This window comes from Suricata suricatta, chromosome 8 (assembly GCF_006229205.1).
Source record: "Suricata suricatta isolate VVHF042 chromosome 8, meerkat_22Aug2017_6uvM2_HiC, whole genome shotgun sequence".
NCBI lineage: Eukaryota > Metazoa > Chordata > Mammalia > Carnivora > Herpestidae > Suricata > Suricata suricatta.
Window position 1 is genome coordinate 40,924,330 of NC_043707.1, and position 12,180 is coordinate 40,936,509.

The window sequence follows — 12,180 nt, forward strand, 5'->3', positions numbered from 1 at the left end:
ACCCTCCCCCCACCCCCCCAACCTGCACGGCCCTACCGTCTCCTCTTAGCCTGCCCCTGCCTTCCCACACGGTCTCCCGCAGCCCTGTTACTCACACCTCTTTCTGGTGCCATCGTCTTCCGGGGCCTGTGATTCAACTGACTTTCTCACCAAGTGAACCTCGTGCCACCTGAACTGGGATCTGACTTAGGAATGTTTCCGAAGACCAGTTCTTAAGTGAGAAATCTCAGAGTGAGAACTTACGGGTTCTTTTACACATTTTCATAGCACTGTCTCCTCAGTGAGCTTGATACCATTATACACATAAACCACAAAAATTAACCCATTTCTCTTTTTTGCAGATAAGCTACTAGAAGAACCTGGGATGGGGTTTCCTCCCTGACAGCATCATCATGGATAAGACACAACTGCCAGTAGCTTTTATTCTTCAGTTGACTTTTTAAAAAGTTTATTCGTTTATTTTAGGAGAGAGGAAGTGTGGGTGGGCCAGGAGCCTAATGTGGGGATCAAACTCATGAACCATGAGGTCATGACCTTAACTGACTGAGCCACCCAGGCGCCCCCCTAGTTGACTGTGTTAGAGGCCACTCCACTCAAAGGAGGAAGAAAGGAGCTCTCAGCAATGAGGATTTGTGAGTTGCTGCAAGTTTACTGAGCAAAAACTGTTACCCAAACAGTTGTTTAGGTAGGATCAGGGCCTCGTCTTGTGTAGAGTAATGGGGACGTGTGACATTTCAAACTACGGAAGAGGGGGCTCAAAGCACATGAGACTTTAACTAAAATGCTGTTTTTAAAGGGTAAAAATGAAGGGCCACTAATAATGCAATGTAATCAGATCTGAAAATCTTAAATAAAACTTTAAGTCTTTTATCCTTAATGAAGAAATGCCAGGGGCACCTGGGTGGCTCAGTTGGTTAAGTGTCCAAATTTGGCTCAGGTCATGACCCCACGGTTCGTGGGTTCAAGCCCTGCATCGGGCTCTGTGCTGACAGCTCAGGGCCTGGAGCTGCTTCGGGTTCTGTGTCTCCCTCTTTCTCTGCACCTCCTCCACTTGCACTCTGTCTCTCAAAAATAAACATTAAAAAAAAAAGAAATGCCAACTTCTGGCATCAAACATCTTGAAGGCAAGGCTCTCTCTCTCTCTTTTAAAGTTTTATTTTTGAGAGAGATCATGACCTGAGCCAAAGGCAGATGATTAACCAACTGAGCCATCCAGACACCCCAGTAAGGCTCTCTTCTTAGATTTCATGATATTGTGAGTTGAGCAGACACAACGGAAGCAAATACTAAGGGGAATGGTGTAAGAAAAGTCGCTGTTCTTATTCTTATTCCAAAGAGTTATTTTGCCAAAAGGAAGGGAAACACAGGTCATTTTTCTTGGAGGAAGGTTTCTATTTATTAGAAAAGCCTGTGTAACCTGTAACATGATGCATTAAACCACTGTCTCCCCAAGGGAAGGCTATCTCAGTTTTTTAGGATAATAAAAAGTGTAAAAATAAAAAAAGAGTACCTAAAGTGACCCTCCAAAACAAAACCAAAAAAAAAAAAAAAAAGGGAAAGCATTTAGACCCTAGCTCTTAGCTATACTATGGACTTCATGTGAGTATAAGTTGAAAAAACAATTGCGAAAAGGGAGATGGATGGAGTGACCTTTATTTTTCCCCTGATTTCTTGAGTTGCTGATTAGTGCAGTGGGAGGGTTGACAGGAATCCAGTATTTTTGTGGGGATTTTGTAGCCCCAAGTTGGAGACAGGAATTGGTCTTCCCATCCTATTCTTAGTCAAATTTCATTTAGTGTTTACAATGTTCTAAGTGCTTTATATATATTATCTAATCCTCATGATCCTATGAGGAAGGTACTTTATTATTCTCATGTTTTATATATTTATTACATTATATATAAATATTTGCATATATTTATTTATATAAATTTATATGTGTGTGTCTATCTATCTATATATTTATATAAATTTATATGTGTGTGTCTATATATATATATCTAGATATATATATATAGACACACACATAGGACACTGAGCCACAAAGAGACTAAATAACATCCCTGAAGCCTGATAACTGACCGATTTGAGCCTAGGCTATCTGAGGCTAGAGAATATTTTATGTTCAGCATAAAAGAAAGGTTACAAAATATACAAAGGGCCTACAGAGAGTCAGGGAGGGCTTGTGCTGTGGAGGTTTTGCTAGGATTTGAGACACTGTAATTTCCTGGCATTAGTGACATCACCAGTTTCCACTGCTTTTAGGAGAACTGAAATCAACACCAGAATTTATCCTTTGCCTTGACATACTTCAATTTGTTTTTTGAGATGGAAACAGAGCACACGAGCGGGGGAGGGGCAGAGAGCGGTGGAAGAGAGAACCCAAGCAAGGTCTGCACTGTCAGTGCAACAGCCTCATTTGGGGCTCGAACCCACAAACCATGAGATCGTGACCTGAGCTGAAGCCAAGAGCCGGACACTTAACCGACCGAGCCACCCAGGTGCCCCTACCTTGACATATTTGGACAGAAGTGACGTCTTCTCTATGTGTGGTGTAAGGCCAACTCATGCCTCATCTTGTGAATTCCCATGAACCCCAGAGAAATAAAACTTGGATCTTCTCACAAAATGGTTTTTTATTGTAGTCATACATGGTTTCTCAGTGCCACAGAAAACTGCAATGTAGGGACAATTTTTGGATGGTTCTTTACAGAAATATGATGAGTTTTCAAAAACGAGGTGTGCAGGAATGTGGTTAATGAAAAGTAAAAGGGGTCAAGAGAAGAGAGGATGTGTAGTGTGTGCATCCATGATTTATTTTTTAAACCCCTCTGAGCTGACAACCCTTTTCTCAAGTAAGATCCCCACAAAATCTATCAGAAACTGAAGTGATTGTGCTGTCAAAGATGAGGAATACATCCGTTTATTCGATAAGGAAAAGACAGGGAAAGTGGGGCGGGACGTGCACAGACTTCTCAACTCGTCCCTGGGAGTCTCGGGGTCTGTGCCCACAGTTGGGGAGTTAGCAGGCTACCTGGAGGTGGGTTATAAGGACAAGCACGAACCCCAGAAACCCAAGGCTCGCCTCCAACACCTCTACCGGGGGGTACGGGGGAAGGCCTGCAGCGAGGCTCGAGGGGAAGGTGCGCCGGCCTCCTGGTGTCCCTGTGCAGGTTCCTCGGTTCACCGTCTGCTTGCAGACCTCGCTGTAACTTGAGAGCTCTCCTTGCTCCGGCCGTGCAGTCCGGAAGCCAGAACTTCCTCTAGGAAACTGACCGGTAGACCTGAGGTTACTCAAAGCAGGAAAAGGAAAAGCATCCCCAGATAGAATACCTTGCCCATGACATGTAACTGCATAAAGGCGATGGTGAAGAGTCTGCGCCGAGGGCTGGGCTGCTCGCTGGAGCGCTCGGACGGGGCTCCCCGTGGTTCTCACAGGGCTTTTCAGCACTAAACCTGTAAGACCTGCTAAGACTAATATTGCCAGTTTGAAATTTCTAGTTCGTCGCCCAGGATTTTCAAGGGCCACGTTCCATCAGCACCTCTTATCTGTACTCTTGAAACGGCTTTGGAACTTGGACAGTCCAAGCTTGCCTTTGGTCTCCTCCTTAGCCAGTGTCCTCTGAAAAGTGGTGCCAGAATGAATTTTCTAAAATACCGATGATAACCTCTTGCATATTTTTGCCTCTTCTGCTTTAAAACCTTTCTTTCCCTTACAGAGTGATTCACAAGTTAAAACGCAAGGCCCCTCATAATGTGTCCTCATGATAACTCGTACTCGGATTTATTTTGTTCTGAGAACAGTTTTCAGCCATATGTGTACGTGTATGTATGTATGAAGGAATTATTTTTATTTTTTAATGTTTATTTTTGAGAGAGAGCGAGAGAGAGTGCAAACAGGGGCAGAGAGGGGGAGACAGAATCCGAAGACAGGCTCCAGGCTTCGAGCTGTCAGCACAAAGCCCAATGAGGGGCTTGAACCCACGAACCACGAGATCGTGACCTGAGCTGAAGTCTGATGCGTAACTGACTGAGGCACCCAGGTGCCCCCGACGAAATCGTTTATATCCCTTAAGGCTAAGGATTAAAAGCCACCTTTTCTGGGAAGCCTCCTCAAACTCCTCCATGCTGGATGGATCCTTCGAATCACTTTCTTCTAGTGCTATTTTAGCTCTGTGTTATTATCCTGTAGGTACTCTCTATATTATCGCTGTCACACTAGACCGTGAGCTGCTTAGGGTGCGTCTGAGACTCTCCAGCTTGGACCTCCGGGGCATAGCACAGGGGCTGATTTCTAGTGGGGACCCAATAGAGGCATACTTCATAAGTGAATTCATCTGAATTGCTACCCGTTGGCAACAGTCTTTGTTATGACAGAGGAGCCCTGGGGGCGGTATTTCTTTCTTTCTTTCTTTTTTTTTTTAATGTTTTATTTATTTTTGATACAGAGAGAGAGACAGAGCATAGAGGGGGAGAGGCAGAGAGAGGAGACACAGAATCTGAAACAGGCTCCAGGCACAGAGCCCGACGCGGGGCTCAAACCCACGAACATGAGATCTGACCTGAGCCGAAGCCGGAGGCTTAACCGACTGATCCACCCAGGCGCCCCTGGGGGTGGTATTTCTAAGTGCGCTCAGGAAGCAGACCTGGAGCGGAGGGCTGGAGGGCTGATGGCCAGGTCCTTTATTATGACCGCTGTTTTGCAGTGTTAGACCTGACAGATTTTGGACATGGAGGATTTAAATGAAAACTCCCTTGCAAACAACAACAACAAAAACCATGAAGTCGAGGGAAAGGAGACAAAGCTAAATTCATTTATTTCGCGACTGAAATACAGGCACTTGTGTGGCCTGGTGTTCCAGCCGCGGGGACTGGAGAGACGTGGAGGGCAGAAAACAAGTGTCAGGAAATGAAGTAGCACTTTGGTCAGTGACGCACAGAAAGAACGAAACAAACGTGCCGGGAAACCCCACAGGAATGGAGCAGGTGACCTTTGCTTCCCTTCAGACTCTGCTACTGGCGCAGAGAAAAGAAGTAACTTAGCTGAAATTACACTTAAAGATCCTCCTCTGCGTATCAACAAGACCCCACATTCTTGACTGCAAAAATACTATTTATTTTTGCCAAGTCTAATTTTATTTCCTAGGGCCATTGTGACTTTTTCAAAGTATCTATTTGAGGACTTTGATGAGTCACTGCAGAATGCTTAAAAAATTATGGGCGGTGAACATATTGGTATCTATACCCCAAATTGAGACTATGTTTATGAGAAACAACAAAAGAATGATTTTTCTTTCCTCACTTTGTTTTAAATCAATTTTGCTAAAAAGCAAACTAAAGAATCCCCTTCTGCGGTGCTATAACCTAAAGCAATTCAGCTCAGTTCAGTTCAATTTAACAAGTGCTTTTGTGAGCGCCCATTATGAAGTAGGTGTTGGGCTAGGTGTGCAAAGGATCATGCGCTCATATTGCTTCTATCGAGAGACAGATACTGAGTCACAAGTCAATGTGACACAGGCATAAAGAAAGATGATTCTAGAAGCTAACCTAGGGGGTTAATGCTCCTGCTTGTCTTGGTTTGTGCTGTCATCATTCCCTACTCTATGGCAAGATGCAAGGTGGGCGGTAAAGGCTCTGACTAAAAAACTTTTTTTTAATGTTTCTTTTTGAGACAGAGAGAGACAGAGTATGAGTGGGGGAGGGGCAGAGAGAGAGGGAGACACTGAATCCAAAGCAGGCTCCAGGCTCCGAGCTGTCAGCACAGAGCCCAGCGTGGGGCTCGAACTCATGAACTGCGAGATCATGACCTGAGCCGAAGTCGGATGTTGAACCAACTGAGCCACCCAGGCGGCCCCAAGGCTCCGATTTTAAAGTCAATCTCAAAAAAAGGCTTGCGTCACACATTGAGAAAAGAATTTCTTCACTTCCTAGTCTTTGGTAAGGAACTAGAGACTAACACTTAGAAGATTTTAGATTTTAATTACTAAAGTAATTTATTGAACAGCTGTGCACCTAAACAAAGCTATATGATAAGACAGTCTATCATTTATATCTTCCTCTTTTTTCACTATATTCCACAGACAGAAATTATATGGGACTTTTTTTCTTTTTTTAGAGAGAGCGAGAAAGCGAGAGCATGAGTCGGGGGAGAGGGGCAGCAGGGGGGGAAGGGGAAAGAGAGAGAGATCGACAGACAGACAGACACTCTTAAGCAGAGACTCTTAAGCAGGCTTCCACACTCAGCCGCGGAACCTGATGCGGGGCTCGATCCCATGACCTGAGCTGAAATCAAGAGTTGGACGCTCAAATGACTGAGCCACCCACGTGCCCCTACATAAGTGTCTTAATAATATGAAAACCAAAGACACCAAAGGAAGGCAGAATCAAATGTGAAGTGGAACAATGAAACAAGATGAATGGAATTCTTCCCATAGGAAGCAGGAACCTAGAAAAAGACTTCCTGGAAAGTAATGAGGAAAATCCTCAAAATATTTGCCTTAATGGAGTAATAACCTTCTCACTACAGCCAAACACTTAGCTGGAGACGCTGGAATACGGGGGTGGGCGAGAGAGGGACGTGAGGGAGCACTTAACAGCCCAGAACACTGAAAAGGCGTCTCGGTTTTCACTGCTTGCAGCGGTCCGCGCGGCTCTGACGTCTGGTGCCTCTTCGCTTTTGCACAGACCGTGCCCTGCGCTTTGAGGGCTGCCTATCCGCATCATGTGAAAGTTTATCTGAACTATGCATCTTTTACAACTCGCCTCTCACATTATTAATCTTCTAGGAATTCATTTGCCTACATGTCTTTTTTCCACTTTCCTCTATAAGCTTTTTGAGGACACAATACACGAATGCATTCTTTTGGTGAAAGTTTTAATACTACACACGGAGTTCAAGTCTCCCTGGATTCTTCTCTTTCCCATTCCTCTTTCCAGAGGTTAACAATTTGATTGACAAATATTTATCAAGTGCCTACGGTGTGCCAGGCACTGTTGGGGCAGCTGTGACTACAGCAATAGCAAAGTAAATTCTCCCCTCATGGAATTTATATTCCGATGAGGGGAGGGGAAAAGAAATGAAATTAATAAGTAAGATACAACAATAATAACAAGCATGGTGAATTGGTGATGCTGTAGCTCACTCTTTTCTGATGACATAAAAACTATCCCACTTTGCAAAGAAACGGAGGCCCAGAAACGCCTAGTTCTTACATCTTGCAAGTGACAGAGTTGGGATACAAACGCAGGCAATCTGGCTTCAGAGTCTGTTTTCGGAAGCAGACGCAGTAGTCTCGAGTACGTCAGAGGAAGAAAGTGCGATGGAGGAGAGTGAAGCACGTCTGAAAGAGTTGGACGTGGCGGTGGGGGTCTGAGATTTTAAATCCCGTGGTCAAGGAAGGTGTCGCTGAGAAACACATTTGAGCCAAGACCGGAATGAGGCAACAGAGAAGGTACCTGGAGGAAGAGCAAGTGCAAAGGAACCAAGCCCGGGATGCTGGGGGGCAAAGAGGAGGCCAGTGTGGCCGGAGCACTGGGCAGGGAGAGGGGGACTGAGAGGAGACCGTGGGGTGGGTGAAGGGGAGATCGCCTGGGAGCTTACAGTAAGGATTTTGACTTTTACTTTGAGTAGGATAGAAAGAATCGGAAAAGTTTTTTTTTTAATGCTTATTTATTTTGCGGGGAGGTGTGCAGAGAGCGAGGGAGAGAGAATCCTAAGCAGGCTCCACGCTGTCAGCGCAGAGCCCAACGTGGGGCTTTAACTCACAAACGGTGAGATCGCGACCTGAGCCCAAATCAAGAGTTGGATGCTTAACTACCGAGCCACCCAGGCGCCTCACATCTGGAGGGTTTTGGGCAGAGCTGTGACATGCCCTGATGTATGAATCTTCCCAGGGTCACTCTAGTGATACAGGGAAGGGGAGGTGGTTGTAACCATCCAAGTAGGACATGGTGGTGGCAGGGCCCAGGGCAGTGGTAGTGAGAGCGTGTCAGATTCTAGATGAACTCTGAAGCAAAGGATCATAAGATTAACTAATGAATTGGGATGCAGGTGCGAGAGAAAGAGGGGAGTTGAGCAAACACCAAGGGTTTTGGCCTAAGCATACTACTAGGTCTCAGACAATTAACTGAAATGGGGAGTCTGAGCAAGGATTATGTTTAGAAAGATGTGTCAGAAGCTTGGTCTCGATCATGTTAAATACGGATGATTAACATTCAAACAGAAGTGTCAAGTACACAGCTCGATATACACATCTGGAGTTTGGGGCCGAAGTTCAGACTGGAAACAGGTTCGCGATGGCGAGGGGTGGGAGACAGGTGTGATTTTACCCCCAGGAGGTGTCTGGCAATGTCTGCAAACACTCTTGGTTGTTGAAACTGGGGGGTTCTGGCTGCCAGAGGCGAGGGATACACAGGACAGCTCACTACAACAAGGAATTATCTGGTCCCTAACGCTAATAGTGCTGAGGCTGAGAAACTCTGGACCTGACATATACATTTGGGAGTCAGTAGCTGATAGACTTTAAAACCATAAGCCTGCCAAGACCGCCAAGGGAGTGGGTATAGAGAAGAGAGGTAGTCTAAGGACAGAGTTCTAGGGGTTCCAAAAATAGGAAAAAATGAGCAAAACTGACAGAGAAGGAACGGCCAGCGAGATAGAAAGACCGGGAGACTACAGTTTCTGGAAGCTAAGGGATAAAGGTGTTTCCCAGTGAAGAGCCTATTAACTGTGTCAAACAGTGCTGACAGGTCAAGTAGAAAGAGCGGAGAAGTTGACTCTGGGGTTCGCCCTCTGGAGAGCGATGGGGATGAAAGGCTGAGCAGAGTGAGGTTTAAACAAATATGTGGGGTCAAGAGAATGTGTAAGGAGAGGCATCAGAAACAGTGAGTATGAACAGCTCTTCAAGAATCGTGCTACAAAAGAGAACAGAGAGATGATACAGGACCTGGAAAGAGAAGGCTAACAGAGCGCTTTTAAAGGTGGGGAAAAGTCAGCATGTTTCTGTGAATAATCCACTAGAGTGGGAGAAACTGACTGAGGAGAGAGAAGCCAGTTTGGAGTGATATCGTGGAGTAGGTGAGGGATGAGACTGGGTGCCTATGTGGGAGGCTGAGCCAGGCTAGGAACACTGGTCCCAGAGGGCAGGGCAGATGGAACAAGCGGGGGAGGGGCAGAGAGAGAGGGAGACACAGAATCCAAAACAGGCTTCGAAAAACACAACAAAACCAAAAAAGCAAAGCAAAAGAAACCAAATAAACAGGAGCCCTTGACCGCGTTAAGGGAGAGGACAAGAAAGCCAGCAGCAGGGTTCTGCAAGTATCCAGCCCTGTGCATGGATCCCTCCCAGGAGCGCTGTGGGGGGAAGGGACTCCCCTTGGAGCCCACAGGGCAGAAGACGGACTCCTCAGGGACAGAACTGCCTGTAACAGCGGTTACAGAGAGGCCTGAGAGGACATTATCAACCGAAAACAAAAAGAGCTAGAGAGATATTTTCTCAACACTGGGGACGTTCAAGGCCACATCAGCTTCTCAAAGGAGTGGAGTAGTGACCACCATAAACAAATACAAGAAACAAAGCCCCAAATACCGTGCCTGCAGCAATCACGGCTGTGGAAGGCTCTGGGCAGGCCTGTTAATTACACAGGTGCCTACCCGAGGGCCTCCGAGGGGACTTTTTTCTTTTGAGAGACAGAGCCTGATTGGGGAGGGGCAGAGAGAGAGGGAGACACAGGATCCAAAGCAGTCTCCAGGCTCTGAGCGGTCAGCACAGAGCCCAATGCAGGGCTTGAACTCAGGAACCGAACCGTGAGATCATGACCTGAGCAGAAGTCGGCTGCACAACCGACTGAGCACCCGTCAAAGGGGACATTTTAAGTGAGCACAAATGGAACCAGAGCTACTAAAAATGTTTGTCCTCATGGACCACAACACAAAGGTCAGCCGGCAGGCGTCCCTATGGCCTACATTTCTATGTTTTTTATGATAAAAAATACTAAAATGTTCTACACATTTTTAAAAGTTATCAATTTGGTGTCACTGAGGTTATTAAACACTAAACCCCACGGGGTATTGTCATTAGAGCCTCCGGGCTGGAGAGGGACCTGTGATTTTCCAGTCACTTTTTGGTACCTTTCGTCATCACTGCCCTGCCCACCAAGTGCATTCCGACTTGGGATAATAACAGAATTCTGCTCTTGAAGGTTTTCAAAACAACTGATGTGGGAAGTATGGCTGATGGCAGTGGTGGTGAGGACGAAAATCCAGTCCCCCAAACAGAAGAGCAGTGACTGTCGCAGTGGCATCAGGGAGCAGCTACCCAGCGCTGACCCAATGCCGGATTCTGCTCCCACCGTTTTGTGTGTATTCTATGATCGCATCACCACGAGGGGGGTGTGAAGGGGGCCCGTACGGACCGCCATTGTACAGCTGAGAAATGGAGGCACAGAGAGGTTACATAATTCGCATAAAGTCTTATATACAAGGGGACACATGACTAAACTGGGATTTCAAAAGGTGGTCTTGGCACTGAGTCATGCTAAACTGCCTTTTCTTTTCTTTTTTTAGAGAGGGAGAGTGCCTGAGTTGGGGAGAGGGGAAAAGGGAGAGAGAGAATCTGAAGCAGACTCCACGCTTGGCTCGATCCCACGACCCTAGGATCATGACCTGAGCTGAAATCAAGTCAGACACCCAACTGACTGAGTCACCCAGGCGCCCTTGTACTGTCTTCTAAAAGATGAAAGGTACCAAAAAGTGACTGGAAAATCACAGGTCCCACTCCAGCCCGGAGGCTCTAATGACAATACCCCGTGGGGTTTAGTATTTAATAACCTCAGTGACACCAAATGGATAACTTTTAAAAATGTGTAGAACATTTTAGTATTTTTTATCATAAAAAACATAGAAATGTAGGCCATAGGGACGCCTGTGTGGCTCAGTCGGGTAATTATCTGACTCTCAAATTTGGCTCAGGTCATGATCTTACGGTTCTCGAGACCGAGCCCCACATTGAGGTCTGTGCGGACAGCATGGAGCCTGCCTGGGATTCTCCCTCTCTCTGACCCTCTCTTTCTAAAAATAAATAAACTTAAAAAAAAAAAAAGAAATGTAGATAATATATGAAGTAAACAAGTCACATTTGTGTTACTACAGAGTTAGAAATTTTGAACTTTTCCTCCCATTTTTTTAATCTTTTATTGTTTAACCCAACAAATCCCGAAACAAATCTGCAAATATGGATTGGGTCTGACATACTACACAAAAGGGCATATCCTGTAAACTTGTAAGAGACGAGAACATTTTTCTAAAGTGCAACACGCTGACTATAAGCGACAGAAACTACTCGAATAAGCTTATATAAAAGAAAAAGGTATATTAGATGGTATGGGGCTGGGGTAAGCTGCAGCAATGGGAGGAGGGGTCAGTATTGACCTCTGGCTCTCTTTAAAAAAAATTTTTTTATGTTTATTTATTATTGAGACAGAGAGAAACAGAGCATGCGTGAGGGAGGGGCAGAGAGAGAGGGAGACACAGAATATGAAGCAGGCTCCAGGCTCTGCGCTGTCAGCACCCATGAACTGTGAGATCATGACCTGAGCCGAAGTCGAACGCTTAACCACCTGGGCCCCCAGGCGCCCCCGTCTCTGGCTCTCATCTCTATTTGTGTCTCTCTCATTTATTGGTCTCAACTTCATACTGTTTATCTGCCTCTTTCTTCTTCTTTTTTTTTAACCAACCTTCTCCATACAAATTGATGATTTCTGAAAGCTTTTTTTTAAAGTAGGCTCCTCGTCCAACATGGGATTTGAACTCCCAACCCTGAGATTGAGAGACTGAGTCAGCCAGGCGCCCCACGAACTGAAGATTGTTAAGTTTATTTTTAAGAATCAGGAGCACCTAACCTCAGTGTTACATGGGTATAATGTGAAGGTATAAACTGGTAATAAAACTTTTCTGGCTGGCAAATTAGTAATTTAGCATCTTACAAATATTTATGCTCTGTGACTCTTGATCTCAGGGTTGCAAATTCAAGCTCCATGTTGGGTGTACTGCTTACTTAAAATTTTTTTTAAAAAACCTGTTTATGCTCTCTGAGGCAGTAATTTCACCTCAGCATTGCTAGCAGTGCATGAATCTAGGATCACACAAAATTGAACTGGAATTACAGGTTTGCACTACCTTGT

General features: G+C 45.5%; 1 protein-coding gene across 1 annotated transcript in view; it reads right to left on the reverse strand.

Annotated features, from left to right (window-relative positions):
• Positions 1 to 2,618: 2,618 nt before the first annotated feature.
• The window catches only part of VPS45 (vacuolar protein sorting 45 homolog), a 58,451-nt gene continuing 48,889 nt past the window's right edge, over positions 2,619 to 12,180 (reverse strand). Inside the window, exon 15 of the mRNA XM_029946131.1 lies at positions 2,619 to 3,271. Within this exon, the coding sequence (XP_029801991.1) occupies positions 3,184 to 3,271 (88 nt within the window). The 3' untranslated portion in view covers positions 2,619 to 3,183. The remainder of the gene's footprint in view (positions 3,272 to 12,180) is intronic.